The 22,070-nt window shown below is 41.8% G+C and overlaps 1 protein-coding gene across 2 annotated transcripts; it reads right to left on the minus strand.

The window, feature by feature from the left end:
* Nucleotides 1–1,988: 1,988 nt before the first annotated feature.
* ncoa7a (nuclear receptor coactivator 7a) lies at nt 1,989–7,143 on the minus strand. Of its 2 annotated transcripts, XM_074652522.1 has the most exons (7): nt 6,994–7,143; nt 5,075–5,270; nt 4,074–4,238; nt 3,606–3,758; nt 3,393–3,488; nt 3,096–3,169; nt 1,989–2,893 (listed from the first exon to the last, which is right to left on the minus strand). In XM_074652522.1, exons 1-7 carry the CDS (start codon nt 7,128–7,130, stop codon nt 2,755–2,757), a joined length of 960 nt encoding a protein of 319 aa, XP_074508623.1. In that variant the 5' UTR covers nt 7,131–7,143; the 3' UTR covers nt 1,989–2,754. The 2 variants fall into 2 exon arrangements, with proteins under 2 accessions (XP_074508623.1, XP_074508624.1); XM_074652523.1 differs by lacking the exons at nt 5,075–5,270; nt 6,994–7,143 and adding an exon at nt 4,532–4,691.
* Between the last annotated feature and the right edge of the window lie 14,927 nt (nt 7,144–22,070).

The raw sequence follows: 22,070 nt of genomic DNA on the forward strand, positions 1-22,070 counted from the left end.
AGTCACATCATAATGAGGGTTGCTGGCTCTGTGGATAGGATTGTTGCCGTGCAGCAAAAATGACCCACATTTGAACATAACCTGATATAACCCAACACTCAAACAGACACTTTTGGACTTAGAGAGCAAACACAGTCGTTCCAGGTTCAGTTAAAAAGGGGAAGTTGAGGCCTACCTTAAAATCAATATGTGAACTACATAAAGATACTGCGGTCTGAAGCCAACAGCAATAAAGATGGAAAATAGATATAATCTGAATATTTTTTTTTTTTAATAATGCTATTTTTGTAATGTTTTAGACCTTTTAGTGGACTGTGAGCTGCGTATGTTTCCTGCATCCATGGACAGGATATGAGACAGTTACACCCTGCGTACAGACGTAAATAGCCCCTCAGGGCACCTACACGTCATTCACTGTGGTTTTGCATCTTTTCCCTTAATAATTAGCAGGTTGACCTCTAAACTCTCTGAAACGTTACTTGAGACTATTTTTGTTCTTGCTGGAAATGAAAGGAAGCCGCCCTTAAAGCCTTTCTGATTTAGTGAAGTAAGATCATTCAGCTGTTAAACAAACATTTACATTTAAATCTATTGTGGTCTGTGTGACTGCTGCCATAATATGCACACAAATGAACACAAATATTATCAACATGAATATCTGATCAGATTTGGTATCATCAGATCAATATCTAAAAACAAACATCTCTACTTTTGACTGAACCCTGCAAACAGAGGCTCTCGCTTAAAGGGTCGTCTCTAGAAGGTAACCTGCAAATTGCGAAATCTGATCTGAGATCTGCAAAAACTTGCAAGATAAATGCTTAACCTTAAGTATTCAAGATAAATGCTTAACCTTAAGTATTCAAGATAAATGCTTAACCTTAAGTATTCAAGATAAATGCTTAACCTTAAGTATTCAAGATAAATGCTTAACCTTAAGTATTCAAGATAAATGCTTAACCTTAAGTATTCAAGATAAATGCTTAACCTTAAGTATTCAAGATAAATGCTTAACCTTAAGTATTCAAGATAAATGCTTAACCTTAAGTATTCATGATCATTGCCTTGCCTTAAATATTCATGATCATTGCCTTACCTTAAATATTCAAGATCAGTGCGTAACCTTAAGTATTCAAGATCATTGCTTAACTTTAAGTATTCTAGATCACTGAAGTCTATCAGTCTAGAAACTGGAGGCTCCTTTCAGCTGCCTGAAGTTTCTAAACTTTAGGAACATCTTTGCCATGGCTGGATGTCCAAATGGGAACACTGACTACCTCCCCCATTCAAAGCCAAATGTCACAATTTAAGGGTTAGTTAGTCATATTCTGACATTTGGCATACCTTAGTTTGAGCGGTTGGCCGGGGTTCCCAAATGTCAACCGAAATGGCAAAAATGTTCCCAAATGTCAGCGACTAACAGGAACAACTCTGACATGCCATTGTCTGGGAGTCTGCAAGTTCACATTATTATATATTTGTTCTATTTACTTCCACTCTTTTGTTTCCTCTACTGTGTGAATGTTCTTCTATTCATCCTAATAGATGCATGTGTGTTCGTTATAGCACAAATACAGTAGAATCAGCTGGTGATTAGTCACACTAATATAACAATTCAAGTCTATTCCTATGTTGTTATTTGTAGCATGAAAATAAAACAGCTTCTTCAGTGGAAAAGATGATTGTTGTTTTAAGGGTTTATTCATAATAAAATATGAATGAAAACGTTGTCTTTCACCAGGAAAGACTCATTTTAATGTGGTTCCACGAAACAACACTGGCGGTGCCGGCACCATATATATATATTTATATATATAGATATAGATATAGATAGATAGATGGTAAAAGTATGTAAAAGACTTGAAATGGTTCCTTAATATTGTCTCTTTATGCAAATAGGCAGGCAGGTGTCTCACTTTCCCAGAAACAGAAGTGACGGTTAACAGTTGAGTCCTCTTCCTCCACAAACCACATCACAGATTAAAACGTCATTTATAGTGCAACTCTGTACGTTTATTTTTCAACCTGAGTGGGTCACTCTTCATCATCAGTAGTCAGTTTCAAATGGAGAACATTAACCAGAACTCATGTTAGAAAAAACAAGTACAATTAGAGAGCAGATAGGCCACAGTGGGTCCTATCATATTACAGTGTTTAGTTTTATATAGCCCTTTATGTGCTCAGTTTGTTTCATCATCTTTTCATAATCACATCATCGTCGGGGCCATGACAGTAAATAACACATATGCAGACGTACACACAGATACACACCGTAAACACTCGTTAGACAGAATAGAGAAAACGATTTTCCTTAAATCCTGAATGTGCTTAGAATAGTTACGAACTTCTTATTCAACAGCGTTACTGTGAACTTTGTGTTATAATGCTCCCGGAGGGGAGAGCATGGAGGGCATGGAGGGCTTACAGTGTCAGATGCCAGTTACTGACTGGACTTAGCTCGCGGCTACTGATGAATAGCCGGTAGTTTAAAGCAGCAGGGACCCTGAATCGCAGGATTTCATCTGGACACTTGGATAAAACCAGCGTAAACAGAAAGTCCAGCCTGAGAACCGCTATAGAACAGACTTGTGCTTCTGCATGTGGGCTAATCTGAGCCCGGTGCACAGATAGCAGCAGCTGCTCCATCAGGTTTTGTACAGTAGTGGCTAAAACCACACTTGAAGTCGTGTAACTTCAGACAGCACAGTGGGTTCTATACTTTGTTTTTAGCTCGTCTTTTCAGACGTTGTCCCTTCAGTTCCGTACGGTCCAGACTTCGAGGTCTTGTACGATGAAGTCTTCGTGTGTGGAGAGAGACGCGTTGTGGAAGGTGGGACAGGAGAAGCTGGAGCCGTGGTACAGATCAGCGTCCAGCCACAGACCAAATCCGCCCCTACAGACAAAGAGAAAAACATTAACATCAAATCTTTTGAAAGCTGTTCATGTTTTCTGCTCTCAGATACCAGGTGCTGTAATCTCCCACATCTCACAGGTAGCATTGTATTAACTATTTTATGGTCTTGCTTTTATGACTTTATGACAATCACAGCTGCTGCCTTTACTTTGGGTGAGCGTGTCTGTGTTTTATGACTTACCCTCCTCCACCAATCTGCAGGGAATCCAAGTTGCCGCTCACAAAGTAGGAGTTCTCACCGCTCCACCTGTAGGCCTGGAGAAATGAAAGACATAAGACACTCAAACCCAGTGCACACATTTCAAGTGGAATTACATAACATTTGTATCCTTTCCTGAAAGTTATTACTTTCCTGATATCTTCTTAATCTAAAGAATTGCTCTTAAATGGTTTCACACTTTACTTGTAATACAAACACACCAGTTCTCAGACTCGCTGGCAGGTATGATTTTGTAACTAGAGGAAACTCCATTCGTACCTGGAAGTCGGGGTTGAAGCTGAACAGGAAGGTTTCTCCGGTGCCGTAGCACTGTTTGCTGACTCTGAATGGATCGGAAGAAAAAGCCCCGAACACCTGAAAAGACCAAGACGTCGGTCATTAGAGGAGCACCCACAGATCATATACCGTCAATCAGTTTGACTGCGTTAGTTTACTGAAAAGCCTCGGAGGGTTAAAGATATAGATGCGAACCTGTTTGTGCAGGTCTTTGATGACCAGCAGCACGGGGCTGTCCAGGCCGGACATGTTCCTGTACAGAGTCTTCAGGCTGCTCCCGTGGATGGCCGTGCTGTAGACCAGCTGCCACGGATAGCCCTGAGTCCTGGCTGGCATGTGAGCAGCGAGCTGTTGGAAAAGGAGATGTTAGAATCAAAAGATGTCCTACCGAAAGGTTTATAAATAGTTCTGCTGATGGCTGTAATCAATGCTAAATTGTCCACTTGGATTATTTTTGAAATGTTGCCGGGTATTCGATACCACGGGGGAAAATTGACTCAACATTGAGTGCATGAATTATTAAAAGATGAACAGCAGTGTGAGTGTGTGAGAGCAGAAAGCGCAGGTGGTACCCGTGTATCGATACCGTGGAAAACTAGTCTGAAACCGTTTCAAATATTCAGTATCGATGATACTTTCGCCAACATACGGGGTATAACTTACTCTCTCCAGGTGTTGGTCATCCAGCAGCTGGCTGTGGTCGGCCAGGACGGGGAGGAGAGCATCTCCAGCTTCCTCCTGGTACTCGGGCTCTTCCGCCTCGGAGCCCTCGGAGCCCTCGGAGCTGCACAGGCTCAGGCGCCGCTTGGCGTCCTTCACTGTGATAATCTGGTGGTGAGATGACGCAAAATGAGAATTCCCTCTACATTACATACAGCAGCTTGTGGTTGAGTGACTCATTTACAGACGGCGTGCACGTCAGATTTGAAGGGTAAACATGTTATTGCACCAACAGAAGCAGAGACGAGCTTAAACATCACAAGTGAATTCATAACTAGATTGATGGATGATAAGCTGGCTATGAAGGATGGAGAGTGACTCAACATTTCTTACCCCTAAAGTAAAGTATATTTGACCCCTTAAATACAGAACATCTGTCATGAGCAGCACAGCAGTCCTACCTGAACATACGGCTCCCGGCTGTCACTGGCGAAATAAAACACCTTGATGTTCTCCGGCAGCAGCTTCATAGCTCCTGACTTCTCTCTCAAGCTCTGTGCTCTGCTGTACCACATGTCTGTTTAACCACACCAGCCAGCATCCTTCCCTTTTTGTTCCCTCTCTGGTCTACACTTTCACTTTTGTGCCTGAATGCTATTGGTCGGAGCCCTAAGAGGAGGGGCTTCTCATTGGTTGACATCAGTTTCTTTTCTCTCGAAGAGGAAAGTGAAGCAGGGCTCCGGGATAAGAGAGAGAGATAGAGACAGGATGTCCATATTTGGAGACAATGGGATTTCCCACAACCTCTGGGAGACCTGCCAAGCACTCTAGTGCCTGACTTACTGTAAGACTTGATGATTTTTGTAAACCGAGGTGTTTACAAATGTTTAGCAGATGTTTAAACTGTTTATATTCTCGTCCTGATGTGATCCCACAGTTCAAGAGCCACACTGGGCTTTTATTTCATATCTTATTGTGTACGTGTGCTCCTGTGCAAACCTCACCTCCCAGTTCTCAGCAGTGGGGTTGACGGGGTTACTGAGGAGCTTGTTGATGGCAGCCACCTCCTTCTTCTCCACCACCAGATAGCGGTTCTGGTGTTTCTCTCTGATGAGGAAGCGCGGTCGGCGGTGCTTCTTGTTGCTTTTAGTGTAGATTTCTGGTGACCACTGCACAAAGAAGGTGTAGAGGTGGTCGACCCTGTGGACGCAAAAGGAGAAAGTGCACGTTTTACTAATAGAAAACTGGTCCGTGCATTTATCTTCAGCCGACTTGACGACTGTAACGGCATCTTTACTGTCGATCAGACGGCTGCAGCTGATTCAGAACGCTGCTGCTAGAGTCCTCACTAAGACCAAGAAAGTGGATCACATCAGCCCAGTTCTGAGGTCTCTACGCTGGCTCCCCGTCTCTCTCAGAGAACTGATTTCAAAATACTCCTGCTGGTTTCTTTTGCTATGTTCTGAACCATCCAGACCTCTCAGGTCATCTGGATCTGGTCTGCTTAGTGTCCCCAGAGTCAGAACCAAACATGCAGAAGCAGCGTTCAGGTTTTATGCACCAAATATCTGGAACAAGCTCCCAGAAACCTGCAGGACCAAAGCTTAACACTTTCTGGTTTGCTGCTGCCTTTAATTAAACCACATAATGATCTTCTACTGCACTAGAACGTCTACTCTTGTGTGTTATACTCTATTTTAGCTTCTCTCCTAGCTTTTATTTTTAGCTTGTTTTCATTATGTCTTAATGTTCTTTTGCACTTTGTCGCAATGCTCTTGAATGTCTGTCTGAAGCACTTTGAATTGTTGCTGAAATGTGCTCTACAAATAAAGCTGCTTTGCCTTACCTAGATAATCATCGTATGTTATACTGCTATGGCTAAAATGAATAGTTTTTAATATAAAAAGCAAAAGGCCTTCTATCAACCAACACCACTATGAGGTCACAATGACATCATGTTATCAGAAAATAAAAGAGAATAGTGCAACTAAAGCAGAATTACTGTGTTATCTGCAGTACAGTAAATACATATATGTCTTATACTGAGCATGTAACGTTGCTGCAACTTAAAACACTGACAGTTGGCCCAACCTCTTATTTCCCATGAGAGAGAGAGAGAGAGAGAGAGAGAGAGAGAGAGAGAGAGAGAGAGAGAAAACAAATTGGAAGTTGAACAAGTGCCACTCGCAAAACTCTATTATATGTTTGAGTCGTGCTCGGACATGAATAGCAGGAAAGTGAAGCGTGCTCTGAATGTTTCAGGCATTAATCATCATGCCTTGCTGAGGATAAACGAGGTCATGAGTGGAAAGTAAAGATTAGGAAGCCCTTTTTTGGAGTTATTTATGTCGGATTCTGCTTCAATCTTCCACATTATTCCAAAACGGAGCCACGTCAGGGCTGAAATCCTGGAAGTCCATTTAGCATTGCCAAGAGCAGTTACAGTATACAGCAGTTGATAGTGTAAACCGACTCTGACTCCGGGGAGGTTAACCTCAATCAAGTCTCTCTCTTTCTCTTCGCCTACGTACAATAATAGCTCTCTCTCTTCCTGTCTCACACTCACAACATTTCCCTCTCATCAGTGTCAACCTGCACCGCAACAACCTCTGTCTACCATGGAATGACTGCAGTAACTCCCACTTTGCTTCCTTTGCACATATATAGTAATAAATACAACACCAAGTACATCACTATGGCGGGAGACAGGTTTACGTCCCATGCATGATTTGATCTCATACATTTAGAAGATTGGATTTAAAATCTTCTCTCCTTCTTATTATTAAATGGTCTTTGCAATTCTAATCCTACCTTTTCTTCTTTAAATTTGTTGAGACAATCAAGTCAAAGTACTGACTGAACTCCCGATAACACCACATCCAGGACCAGCATAACAATGTTCTTGATGATGCGTTTCACTTACTCTCCGACGCTGTAGGCGACTCCCATGGTTGGTTGAAGGTGTTGGTAGACTGGAAGGAGAAGGAGAAGAGTGAAGGTGGTTTGGAGGCTCAGTGCTGGTGCAGCATGTCCACTCTGAGCCTCAGCCATCGGCAGCATTTTATACCAGCGGATCAATGGCTGAGATAAGCCCCTTTGACCATAAACCCTCCCTTTCTCTCCCTTGATAGCTTTACGTGACCTGTTCACAGGAGGATTTCACAATGAAGAGTTGGTGACACATTAACTTTAATCTGCTCAGGGTCCCTGTCCTGAAGTCTGGCTGGAGTTCAGGCAGTTACTGTGTCAAGGTAGTGGCTCGGTGACCCGAACGAGGCGTCTTTACACAAAGCCTGCAACATATCGTCTGTCTGTCACTTTGATTAGAGATGCACAACCTTTTTAAGTCCCGATAGCGACACCTGGGCTTTGGGGATCGTCCCATACCAGAGTTTAATTAATCAGCTGTATGCCTAACTCAGAGGTCAGCAACCTGCGTCTCTTCAGTTCCTCTCCAGTGGCTCCCTGTGGCTTTTAAACATGGAAATGAATAACAGTTTTTTTGTTTACATTTTCATTTTTATTTATCATTGTGTATTTTTAAAGTTATGACTTTATTCCCGTAATATTACGACTTTTTTTCTCGTTAAGTTATGACTTTATTTTCGTAGTATTACGACTTTTTTTCCTAACTTTGTAAAACAAAACGCAACTAATAAATACATAGATATAAATTTACTAAATTGTTTCTTATTCTTTATTATTAAAATAATAAATCACACGCCAGCGACTTAGTAAAAACAAATCTTAAAAATGAACAGGAATTACAATTCAAGTGTAAACCTTTTTAATGCAGCAATATACTGGTTAAAAATTAAACAATAATTAAATCTCCAGTCTATAATGTGCATGGTATATAAACATAGAATTGAATTGGATAGATCGGCCCCCATTGTCCAGCTATCTGATCCGGTATCGGTACATCTCTAACTCTTTCATTGTGTCTTCCTGTCTGTGGTTCTGTCTCTCACTCTTCCTGGATGTCTGGCCTCTCTCCCATCTCATCAGAGGTGAAAAGTACTTGTACTTTACTTGAGCATCTGCGACTCCACTAGTCATCTTACTGCTACAGTTACGATTTTTATAAATCTATAATAAGCATATAAGATAGAGATACAATGCATTATTATATACCAGGGCTCAGCAACCTTTACTATCAAAAGAGCCATTTCAGGCAAAAAACAAACAAAAAATAATCTGTCTGGAGCCGCAAAACATGTGATCATTGTGATGAAGGTAACACAGTTTATAGTCTAAGTATATAGTATATCAGTCTAATGCAGTGAGGGCCAAAGAGACAATGTACGTCGGAGTATTAGGACCACATTGAGGGAAACAACATCTGAGATTTACAGAATAAAGTCAGAATATTACGATAAAAAAAGTCGTAATATTACGAGAATAAAGTCAGAAGTTTACGAGAAAAAAAAAATAGCACGTAAAAATACTACTTTATAATATTATGACTTTATTCGCTAAATCTCAGATTTATTATTTTTCCTCAATGTGGCCCTAATACTCCGTCGTACCGTCGTACCATAGACCTACAACAATGATCAATACAAATGAAAATGTAAATAAAGAACAGTTATTCATTTCCATGTTTATAAATCCACAGGGAGCCGCTGGAGAGGAGCTGAAGAGACGCTGAAGAGACGCAGGTTGCAGACCGCTGTTATAAACCGTACATGAACGTCACAGTATAGCTCCACCTCGACCAGATACAACATTAAAATAAAACATTCAGATAATAATATATATAATATGACAGCGATGCCTTTCTGAATAATGAGTACTTTTAGTACTTTAATGTTAATAATACTCAAGGTAAGAGTTTGCATGTTAAATAGTGAGCTGTAGAGCTGTAGAGGTGCTGGTAGCTGCTTACCTGTGGACAGAAGGAGCCGGGCCAGATGTCTTCTGCTGTTTGCAGACTGTAAGCTTTGAGCTAAGCTAACTGGCTGCTGGCTGGACCTTCATATTTATAGCACACACAGGAGGAGAGGAGTATTGATCGTCCTATCTAGCTCTCCACAAGAAAGTAAACATGTGTGTTTCCCCAAATGTCAAACTGTTCCTTTAAATATGAATGCAAGACAGGTAATAGTTGAGTATTTTACACTGTGGTTTTGGTGCTTTGGATGTTTTTGTCCACCGCTGCATCACATTCATCTCTCACTTTCACTTTGTCTTCTTCTCTAATGCAGCCTGGTCACTCTGCCCGTCTCTCAGGTTTCTCTTTACAATAAAGGGAAGTGATTAACGGTTTGTTGGGCCGGTTTTCAACGCCAGCTTTCAGGGAAGGAAACGTGCACGAAGGAATGGTTGTGGTTTGTGTAAAAGACATACTCAGAGCGGGCTCATGGGATTTGGAAAGTTTTTGGGATGATGCAACATCAGGAATTCCGGATGATAAATGGTGTGACGGAGGCGGGGGGGTGGTTTAATTCAGTGCTTCAACTGCTGTTCATGTTCATGGTGTGTCTATGTGTGTGTGGGTGTCTATGTTGTTGGCTGTTCTCCACACACTCTAGTGGGTCTGACTGCACGCGATGACGACATGGATGGCCACATAAACTCAGATGTTATATATCTATCTTCAGCTATCTCTTTTATTTTAACAGTCTCCACCCTATCGGGATTAATCAAAGACTCCAGCTTTCAAATCAAAGATTTAATCAGAGCAGCGCACCTTGATTGCCGTGTTGACCATTCATAAATGATCAGTGCTCAATACAAGTCATTCAGACTTGATCAGTTTTGAGTGTTGGCTATTATCTCAGCACACTAATGTGCAAACATAATGACAGAGTTGTCTGTTTCTTCTATTTGTGATTGTTGGGATTAACTGAGCAAACACAGATAAGGTCAATGGGTCAAACATGCTGAGCTGTTCAAGCACTAAAGAAAATATATTCACTTTTATGACTAGATCTTTCTACAGTCTTCTCTGCAAAAACATGTGTTACATATTAAATCAAGATATATACAGTTAAAGGACAAGTACAGCATATTCTTCAAAGTTACTTCCATAACAACGACAGGGCTGTATTCTGTTAAATTACAAAACGATAGTGGCTGCTGTGCTCAAACGCAGGTTTGTTCATGTTCAGATATCAGGTCAGGAGATTACAATAGGGTCCCTGTGGGGTCAACAATCAGTCATGATGCTGTTACACAAGAGAAGTAAGATGGAGGAGATCAATGTGAGACGGTGTCCGGTCCGACCCACAGACGAGATCGATCGGTAAACACACAGACGGACAGATACACACACTTAAAGAGACAGATATGTAAATGCGTATGTGCACACCAGCAGACGTGTATGTGACCAAGCTCATGCATACCTGATGCATGCATACGTGTCAGACCTACACATGCGCACACCCACACACACCCACACACACACACACACACACACACACACACACACACACACACACACACACACACACAGGCAGAAGAACTCTCCACTGTTACTGGATGACCCATTCAAGTCTGCCAGAAAAATCACAGCTGAGATTTTTTACATTTTATTTATGGCTGTCAAAGTTAACGTGATAATAATAACGTCTTAACACAAAGTCCTTTTTAATGGCACTAATTTCTTTAACGCATTACGTCATAGGCTTGGTTTTAAATCTAGAGTGAAGATACTGACATCATATGAAACTAAAAAACCTGATGAATCCATCGGTACCAACCATGTCAGACTAGCTTGTCATGAAGGAGGTTAAATAACGCTCCAAACTTACGCTAAATTTTGGCGAGGGAAAAACTGTCATGTCCATGTTCAAAGGGGTCCCTTGACCTCTGACCTCCAGATGTGTGAATGTAAATGGGTTCTATGGGTACCCACGAGTCTATTTTAATTGGTTGAGAGCCCCAATTTTATTGTGTAATTCCAACACAGTCTCACAACAGTTCATGATTTGTGTACATAGACACGAGTTTCTCTTTTTTTTTTTGTGATGCTCAGCACGACTTTCAGTATCGTATTTTTCGTGCTTTTTCTCGTTTGATTTCGGATTTGTTGTTGAAAAAATACAAACTGCACATTCCACATTCTGATGCAAACTGCACATTCAGACTAAAGTGTTTGTGTGGGTCTTGAGAGGCTGTTGCTCTCTGGAAAATGATGTGTATACAGTACATGCACACACCCTCATCCGCCACAACACACCTTCATCCTTTACTTGGCAGCAGGTTGTGGCGGTTGCTGCAGAGCCGTTGTTGCTTCACCTCTCCTCCAATTCCTGTAAATCCTCTCTGCCCATGCACGCTTCCAACCAGACATTGGAAAAACCTCTATGAGCCAGCATTGCTCATTTCTCTGGGTTCAGTACACAAACACACACACACACACACACATGCACAGAAACACAAACACTCTAATGAGGCGTGCAGGCACGCACACAAACAAGCATCAGTCTGCAGGCTGGCATTACTCCTTCAAACGTTAAAGCCTTGAATGTAAATGCAGATGCGAGCTGCGCCGGTCTGCAGCGTCTCAGTGTGCCTCTGCAACATGCACTCTCTGCAGCAGTAAGCTGTGCACGAGTGAGTTGAAAGAGTATGTTGACTTTTCAGAAATCTATAGCCATGGTGACTATCACTGGTAGATAAATCCAAAGATTGATGCCGTTGTTTAGTTTGATAGCAATTTAAGATGCGAGGGATCCAAGGGAGGCGCTCAGAGGGGGGGGGCATCCTTACCAGATGCCCGAACCACCTCAACTGGCTCCTTTCAACGCAAAGGAGTAGCAGCACTACTCCGAGTCCCTCACGGATGACTGAGCTTCTCACCCTATCTCTAAGGGAGACGCCAGCCACCCTCCTGAGGAAACACATTTGGGCCGCTTGTACCTGTAGATCTAGTTCTTTCGGTCCTGACCCAGCACTCATGACCATAGGTGAGAGTAGGAATGAAGACTGACCGGTAGATCTAGTTCTTTGGGTCATGACCCAGCCCTCATGACCATAGGTGAGAGTAGGAACGAAGACTGACCGGTAGATTGAGAGCTTTGCCTTCCGGCTCAGCTCCCTTTTCGTCACAACAGTGCGGTAAAGCGAATGCAATACCACTCCCCCCCCGCTGCTCCGATTCTCCGGCCAATCTCACGCTCCATCGTCCCCTCACTCGCCAACAAGACCCCGAGGTACTTGAACTCCTTCACTTGGGGTAAGGACTCATTCCCTCATTCCCATAACATAGATTGTCTAGTTGTGAGATCTTGTTCTCTATAAATAATTAGAAAAGTTAAATCAAATGAAATCATTTGGAATGTTATAATATCATGTCATTATAATCATCTTATTTACTAAATTGTGACCCTAAATGTTTTATATTTTCATATTTTATCATGCATGGTGTGTTTCTGGAGTCTGCATGAAGCTCACATGAAGCAACGCGGAGGTTATTCAAAGTGACATGACCACAAGTTGAACCATGCGGGGGCATTGATTTCCAGACTATCCAAAAGTCCAGTACGGGGGTTATTGCTAAAACTCATGAAGTGCATGCATGTGCGTAGGTTCAGGATGTGTGTCTTCCTGTGTGTGTGTGTGTGTGTTGCAGGGGCATGCCTGCTCAGATTGAATCTGTTTATGAGTGTGAATTTATACATAAGTTATCCTCTTCTGTTTATGTGCGGGTGTACAGTGCATGCAAGTCAACAGTGTACGTGTCTGAATGATGATAAAACTGAACTGAACATTTGTCAATCAATCCAGAGAGCATGGCCACGGCAGAGTTCACTCAGAGGTTACAGGGGAAAGTGTCTCAGTGTGGGGGGGGGTCATGCTCAACCAGTTTTACATGTGAATGTATCATACAAACCCAAAGCAAAACAACTAGTTGAAGTCGGTCTCTTCCCTCCAGATGTTGGCCCCTGTGTAAGAAAATATTGAAAATGTTGAGTATCGTTATATTTTGTTTTGTGATTCTCAAAAACAATATTGATTTTAAATTAATAGTTTACATGCAAAGATGAACTCAGTCAATACTTTATTTCATTTGCAAAGACACTGTATGTGTCCTCTCAAAGCAGTGCTATGATGTCGGCCCTGACATGCAAGCTGACAGTCGGACGTCGGACAGTTTGGGGACAAATGCATCATTGTGCATCGAGCTGAAGTTGCAAACTGGTGGCTTTGCTTCTTTCACTGTAAACTTGTAATATTCCACTTCTTCCACTTGTTGATGTAAAGTGATTAGTTCCTAGTCCTGGACGTTCTGCTCATGGCTGCTTGCCGGGTCGTATTAGTGCTCAGAACCGGGTTCAAGTTAATGCCGTCATGCTTTAGTTCTTTTTTTGTCTGCATGCTGAGAAGCCAAATCTCAGAGCTCACAAAAACCGGTTCGGACCGGATACAGCACTGCTTTTTTACTCTGTGTGTGTGTGTGTGTGTGTGTGTGTGTGTGTTTATAAGGTTCCTTTTATGACAAGACAATACACTTTCACTACAAAGTGTTAGCTTACAGTACATGCTATACCTCTGGGTTGTTAACCTACATAAATGGCATCTTTCACTCTCATTACTCTCTCACCTCCCCCCCCCCCAGAGGTAAACTGCTTACCTAGCACTCTGTTCCCAGAGTTATTTAACTTTAAATGCCATTTAGTGACCCTCTGATGCAACGTGGTACGCAGCAGCAGGCTGTAAAGGACATTATTTCGGCCTGACGACGGTGTAATAGCTCTGACTCTGCTGTGTCAGTCGGAGGTTAATCAGTGATGTTTTTCTGAGAGAGTAACAGTTTCAGTGACCCACTTACCTGAACAAGATGCATTGTGGGACACGGAGGCTAAGAAAGACCACAAGGGAGCACTTCTTGACATGCTCAAGAAGAAGCCAAGATGGGACTTCCTCTGCAACTGGGGCCTCGATTCAAGGGAAATTCGAGTGGGTACAAGATAAAAGGAAATGTGCGTAAACTTCTTACTGCAACCGCTGAACCTTCCACCGTAGACTTAAACTGAAACCTGTTTTCATGTTTCCACATTTTGATTAAGGTCAAAATAGGAGGTGGCGTTGGTTTGGGATTCCATGACAAACCATATTACTTATATTTATTGTGATTAAAAATAGATTGAATTTAACAGGAAGCCCTTTTCGGTCAGTCTAACACTGAAATATCTCAACTATTGGATGGATCGCCGTGAAACAACATGTACAGACATTAATGAATCCTAATGGCTTTGGTGATCCCCGGACCTTTCTTCTGTAGATCCACCATCTAGTTCACATTTTGTGGTTCTGAGTGAAATGTTTCGACAACTATTGGAGGAACTGCTATAAAATTTGTCGTAGTTATCCATGGTGCCCGGAGGATGAATTGTAATAACTAGGGATGCAGCGATACCGATACCAGTATCGGGTATCGGGTCCGATGCTGTGCTCATGTACTCGTACTCGCAAAACGGCTCTGATACAACGGCACCGATACCACTTTACGGCAGCACGACGTTAACCTCTCGTCACCTTCTTTCGGGTCCTCATGCTCCACCTCCCCAACGGTGGGGCGAGACGGGCTGGTGGTGCGCCGGCCCACACTTTCATTGCACCACGGGGTTTTGCTTGCACCCTCTGACTCGCACTTGCGCTAGACTCCTTGGTCTGTGTTTCAAGACGAGTCGGGTGGGTTGCCGACATCGCCGCAGACCTCTGGCGCCTTTTACGTGGGCCGTGGCATGACGCGGTTAGGGCGCACTGAGGACAGTCCGCCCGGTCGACAGTCGCACCGGGAGCAGGGAGCGCTGTAAAGCTGCGGCCGCGAGCCACCTTCGCCTCGAGCCTTTCCAAGCCGACCTAGAGCCGGTGGCGGCGCACCGCCTCGTATGCGAGACTCCCCAGCCTGCCGTGTGTTGCTCACACCCTCCAGCTGGCTGTTAACGAGGGTCTTTTGGCACAGAGAAGTACTCGTATCGGTACTCGGTATCGGAGAGTACCTATACCGAGTACCTAGTAATAACTTTTGTGATCCCTTAACCTTAGTTAGAGGAGGTCAGGTCAAAATGTTGGTTTGTCTTATAGTCTATGGTTGGAATGTGATCTGTGAGCATGACGTTAGCATTGAGCTCAAAGCATCGCTGTACAGTACAGCTTCATTGAGGCACTCTTGGTCTTGTAGATAAAGATCAGGGAGTATTAGGGCCACATTGAGGGAAAAAAAACGTCTGAGATTTACAGAATAAAGTCAGAATATTACGAGAATAAAAGTCGTAATATTACGAGAATAAAGTCATAACTTAACGAGAAAAAAGTTGTAATATTACGGAGGCGCTGAAGAGACGCAGGTTGCTGACCCCTGGTATAGATAGAACAGTTTGATGGCATAATGAATGAATACGTAGACGAGTTGAAAACTCACTGCACTTTTCATGTTCAGTGTTTTATTAGAATTGTAAAGAGAAGCTTATCTGTCTCCAGGAGCAGCCACAGCATTAGATAAGACCAATAACACTCACCATCACCTTCATCACCTCTGAGCTCATCATTCTGGCTGTAGAACTGTTGCATGTTGAAATCTAGATTATTTTTTTTTTTTACCTTTGTCCGAATATTAACAGTCTCCGGTGTTCTGCCAAAACCACCCTGACCCTCAGTAAACTGAACAACCGTCACCGCTGCACTTTAGACCAGACTCTGCTGCAGCAGCCGAGGCCGGCCGTGTGCTCCCGGTCTGTTCTGCTGTCGCTGTGCAGTCGTCTTATGGACTTCCATAAAACTAGATCTTTCTTTGAATATATGGCCAAGTGGTACAATGTTGCATCAATCTACATTGTTATATGAAATTGTCATACTTTATTTTTTCCCTTTTTTCGAGGTTGTTTCCATACATGCAATTTACAGTTCGTAATTACAATAGTTTATAAACCAATTTTTAAAGTAGTTGAGCTTAGAGACGAACACAAAAAGTACACTAGGGAAAACAACTTCAGCATTCAAAATTGAAATACAATTAAGAAAAAATAAATAATAATAATAATAAAAAGAAAGAATACAATAATAAAAAAAAGTTTTAAAAAATAAATAATAATGATAATATTAATACAAAGAAAAGAAAGTAATATTATTATTATTATTATTATTAATAATAATAATAATAATATTAATAATAATAATAATAATAATAAATTAAATAAAAAAATAAGTTAATAGAAAAAAGGGGTGTGTGGGGAGCGCAGAGATATAGACATATTATTTACATGGGCACGCACAAGCGTCCGCCTTCACATGTCAGGTCACCTCCAGGCGTGTGTATGTGCATGCGTTCTAACCCATGTGTACCCATGTAGCTATATTTTTCCTTCTGTTAGACTCCATCTCTTCTCAAAAACATCCTCCATATTCCTGATTTTGTGAGTTCCCTTTTCCATAACTTTTACTTCTTGAATTAAACTTTTCCATTTTATAAGTTTAGTATAGTTATTTGCTTCAGTGCCGTGATTCTGAGTATTCTAAATAAGTAACGTTCATCTCTACCGAGACCAGTTGGAGGTTTCCCAGAGTACGATATGCTCTGCTTTTAAATACAGAGTCTTCTATAAACTTAAATATTTCTAACCAAAAATAATTCAATTGACTGCATGTGTAGAAAATGTGTGAATGATTTGCGTTACTTTCAGAGTTTGGTCTTCTTTTACATTTGGAAGTTATTTCAGGTGTCAAGAAATATCTCATAATTATTTTCCAAGCGAATTCTCTCCAGAACAAGGAACTGGTTGTTTTATGTATTTCACTCCACATCTGTTTCCATTCTTCATCAGTTATTTGTGTTCCCAACTCTGCATGTTATATGAAGTATAAATATATAACTTTGTCGCGTAAAGTAACAAAGAATCCCTCTTTGTCTAAGTTGTTCACTTAAAGCAGCAGAAGCTGAGATAAAGTACCGTAATTAGTCAAATTAATAATGCAGAAAGAAATTGGAATATTTTGACTTCTGGTGAGGATAGGGGTTATTTTAGTAATCTGTTTGGAAAAAGAGTAGGAGGGGACTGCAATCTGACGTTAGAACAATAAGTGGTGGAAAGGTGTTTTAGTGTTTGTTTGTTTGTTTGTAAGTATGCTTGTTTGTTTATTTGAGTATAACTATCATAAATTGGTAGTGAGTGCACTTGAGGCAAAATGCTTTGTGAGTTTTCATCTTAAAAATGGAAATCTCCACCTCTGATGTAGAACAGAGTAAAACAGAGTAGAAGAGAATGGAGACCTGTTGATGCTGCTGCAGTGTTTATTGTGTTTATGTGCATGCTGCAAATAATGGTATTTTACTATTATTATTATTATTATTATTCAGTGGGTTTTATTTTCCATCTTATTGTATGCATTCTGTGTATTAAATTGTATCTTATTTTAACAAGTGCGGGTGATTTATACGTGTAAGAAGTTACAAACAGTCCCTTTAATTTTTCATCTTATTTTCCATGTTTTTATGTTTATTCTATATCTATCTTCCCTTACTGTTATTATTATTATAAATAATTCAAATGTAACTTGTGTAAATCATAAGCTGTTGTTGTCTATGATCCAAGCAGGACCATGACCTTTTTATAAACTATCTAAATGAATCATCAGCTCTCTTTGAGTGGAAGATTCCAAGGTAAAAAAAAAAAAAAAAAGAGTACCCCACCCACTCTCTTTGCTCCGAATAGTTGAAATCTGTTAAATAGCATTGCTCATTTATCCAGTCAGACATGTAAAAACATGAGAAGGACAAAGTTCATCCATAGTTTGATTTCGGTGTCCCTCTGGCTCTGCCAGCCGGCTCGGTGGCACTGACCCGATTCTGCTGAACAAACAGACGGTGCTAAACGCAGCAGAGGTTGCGTGGCGTATATTCAGGTTGCAGCACTCAGTTGAACCCTTGACGTCTGGCCCACACTCACAGTATCTCTGCAACTACAAGGTCTATTTGAATAATCATAATAAAGGTAACACTTGTGAGGTTTCTGTAGAGGTGTAAGCATCAGTATGTTACTGGGTATATCATTTATATAAATGAAGATGGCATAAGATTTAATTTCTGCAAACACAAAACTATGCACTGTTAGAGTGAATGTGCCTTTGGAACGATGCAGCTGTAGCACAAAACCTCCAGCAGAACATTACCTGTGCACAGGCTGATGTTAAAAACAGTGAAGCAGAGCCAGACGTGCAGGCTACCGGTGGAGTCTGTGGAGTCTCAGCTGTCATAATGACATATTGTTTGTGCCAGGTAGCATGAGGTTACACAGTGGCCAGCACCGATATGCGGGCATCATGCACCGATGGCGTGTTTCTACTGTGTGCATGCACATAGTTGCTTGGTGTTGGACCAAGCAACTAGGTTGTGTTCCGTTATAGATAGATAGATAGATTGGTGCAAGCCCAAATGGTTTGGAGGGATGGCAGCCTACACCGTCTGCCTGATGGTAACAGCTTGTTTGATAAAAATGGTTATCATGAGCTTTTAGCCAAGCTTTTTCCTGTTATGTGGGCATGCAGGATAGATGTGTTGCTACTAGGGATGCTCATTTTGAAAAATGTTCTTAACCGATAACCGACCCTCTTTAACCGATTATTAACCGTTAACCGACAAGATTAGTGCCTCGCATGCAGCGGTGTACCGGCTGCAGGAGCACAACAGATATTGGTTGACGGGAGTCTCCAGTTCACCGTCCAGGAGCGTTAACTTAGCAGCTACGATGCTGCGTTCACTGTCTCCAGTTCACCGCCCGGGAGCGTTAACTTAGCAGCTACGATGCTGCGTTCACTGTCTCCAGTTCACCGTCCGGGAGCGTTAACTTAGCAGCTACGATGCTGCGTTCACTGTCTCCAGTTCACCGTCCGGGAGCGTTAACTTAGCAGCTACGACGCTGCGTTCACTGTCTCCAGTTCACCGTCCGGGAGCGTTAACTTAGCAGCTACGACGCTGCGTTCACTGTCTCCAGTTCACCGTCCGGGAGCGTTAACTTAGCAGCTACGATGCTGCGTTCACTGTCTCCAGTTCACCGTCCGGGAGCGTTAACTTAGCAGCTACGACGCTGCGTTCACTGTCTCCAGTTCACCGTCCGGGAGCGTTAACTTAGCAGCTACGACGCTGCGTTCACTGTCTCCAGTTCACCGTCCGGGAGTGTTAACTTAGCAGCTACGACGCTGCGTTCACTGTCTCCAGTTCACCGTCCGGGAGTGTTAACTTAGCAGCTCCGATGCTGCGTTCACTGTCTCCAGTTCACCGTCCGGGAGCGTTAACTTAGCAGCTCCGATGCTGCGTTCACTGTCTCCAGTTCACCGTCCGGGAGCGTTAACTTAGCAGCTACGATGCTGCGTGTAGTGTCGCGGACATGCAGCCACTTTCCCAGTAAAAGTCTCCACCGCACATTTAGTTTAGTTTAGCAGGTTGTCAGCTGTGTGTCTGCCCGGCGTGACTTTAGCGAGTGTCCGTCAAACAGTGTGTGTGTTTGTGCTACGTTAGCAGCTCGGCTTCGTGCTCGCCGCCGCCACACGTAGTCTGCGTAACTTTAGTGAGTGTCCAACAGACCGTGTGTGTGTTGGCGGTGAGTGTGAGGTTGTTGGTGGTGTTCTAGTTGTGATCGTAGGTGTAGCAGTGTGTGGACAGTTTATTTGTCGGTGAATAAATGCTATGAAACTACAACTCCTCTGCTCCGCTCAAGAGAGCCGGAGAGACCGGAGCCGACTTCCTGTAACCTGCAACTCCGGCTCTGCCTCTTAAGGTGGACTGTTAAGGTGGACCAGCTTTTCTCCTTAAAGAGACGAGCTGCTCCTCTGAGCCGCTCAGCTTTTTAATTAATTATAAACATTTCTTTTAACCGTTTTAACGTTGTAATAGCGTTAATCGGTTAAAATGCTTAATGTGGGTTAACGGTTAAACGGTTAAATATGGACATCCCTAGTTGCTACATGTTTACGTGTCCTTATCTGGTGTTTGTTGCCCCCGGTACGGTCTCATCAATGTTTATGAGAGGAATAGTATGCAGCTTGTCAGTTTTGCCACATCATTGCAGATCTATACCGAATATACGGTCGTGTTGTTCAACCAAGTTTCAGCCCGTCATCTTTTCAGGACAACGTAGTCCTGAATCCTATAAATACGACTCTACCCCTGTTTGTAAATGAAGACTGCAGGTTGTGATACTAACAAAATATTATCTATTTCAGCAAAATCAACAATTCAAAGATCAAATTACACCATGATGTTATGCTACAAGGTGTGCCGGGGTACAGATGTTTCCTCATGCTGAAGCCAACATCATCATTTGTTAATATTCTACCAAACACAGCTTCAGCTGACGCGGCACTCTGTGGTTTGAAGCACACTTTTAGGGACACTATTATTAGATAACCACTGCACATTCAGTCTCTCTTTAAGTGAATGTCTCACTTGTAATGTTGAGAACATAAAGAAAACAATGCTGGATCAGTTACTTCATTCAAACACATAAATTCACGTTAAGGGGGAACTCCGGCAATTTTACACATTCAGGTGTATTTTATCAGTCAAGGGGATTTATCAGCCTGTGAAAACATCTGTATAACATCCTGTTTGTCTCTAGAGAAGTCTGAGAAGTCACATCACTTACTGTAAGCTATATCACCCAGGGGGCTTAGAGACCACACATTTATGAATAGATTATACTGTTACAAACTTGGGACATATATATATATATATATATATATATATATATTTTAAGTATTTAATGCTTGATAGTTTTCTTCGCAGTACCACAGTGGTACTTGCGGTAGATTGCAGAAGAGATGTCACTTCAAGATATACAGGTCTTTCTGAGTTTAAGAAGAGTTTCAGGAAGTATTTCAGTCTGTTTCCTTAGATTAAAAAAACAGATACGTAGTGGTTTGCAACGGCCGATCCAGTATGAGGACTAAATACATATATCCTGATGTTGATATGATGACATGTCATTACAGTATTGGGCGTCATTCACCAATATCTTCCTGAGTTCTTGAGAACGGTCCGAAGAAAAGTCCCATGCATGACGTGTTGTTAAACCGCAGAATAGTTCGTACCTGTATCCCGCCAGTTCCTATAAAAGGTTATGAGAGCGTGCACACAGAAATTGAAAAGAAAAGTTGAGAGAATAAAGCCAATAATGTCCAAATGAAAGTCTAAACGGACTTCAGGAGTCTGAGGTGGAGGTCGTGCTGCAGGAAGTGAACACCAAACAAGCTGTTATATTGAGTAGCATCACTAGTGGCTATAAAATAACACAAAGAAAAGATGCACGGGTGCTTTTACTCCTTCAGTGTTGAAGTGTTACTGTTTATTCAGTTTAAACTTAAAAACACTGAAGCATTTGTAAAATTGGAGAGGACAGAGGTGTAGGAAGCTGAAACTGCTGTACAGCAGCTCGTATACTTCATACCTCAAGGAAGATAAAGAGCAATCTTTAACTTACACTTAAACTTTATTAGATTCATCACATACGGGAAATTTGATCTTTGCATTTAACCCGTCCTCCTGTGACTATAACTACCAACGTTATTGATATTGAAAATGAATAAGATGATAAAAAGGATTGAATGATGAGTAAATCTTTGCTCCAAGCTTACTGAGATTGTTTAAAAGTTGACTTTGATGGTTTGAAGCTGACAGTGATTTAAAGTCAACACTTGAACGCAGTCTCATACTGTATTTATTATTTTTACTTCTTACTGTCATGTTTTTTTTTCTGCTGCTTCCTCTCCGTTTTAGCTGTAACTTAAATAAGATAAAATAAAGAAATCAATTGAGCACCAAACTTCAAAGAATGGAGTCTCAGAGGTCATTCATGTTTTACTGGAAAATTCAACAAGCAGTGTAGCCATAAAACTTGTGATAAGATTCAGACCCCAAAGCAGACCATAGAGGCAATTTAAGGTTTAAGTAAGTTTACTTACAGGATAGATTAAAGCTGATATCATGCAAACAACTCCGCTGCAGCAAGACATCAGCAAATAGTGAGGAGCAAAAGCAAACATACTGAGTTAACTTTG

The sequence above is a fragment of the Sebastes fasciatus genome, chromosome 12 (genome assembly GCF_043250625.1).
Source record: "Sebastes fasciatus isolate fSebFas1 chromosome 12, fSebFas1.pri, whole genome shotgun sequence".
In the NCBI taxonomy this organism is placed as follows: domain Eukaryota; kingdom Metazoa; phylum Chordata; class Actinopteri; order Perciformes; family Sebastidae; genus Sebastes; species Sebastes fasciatus.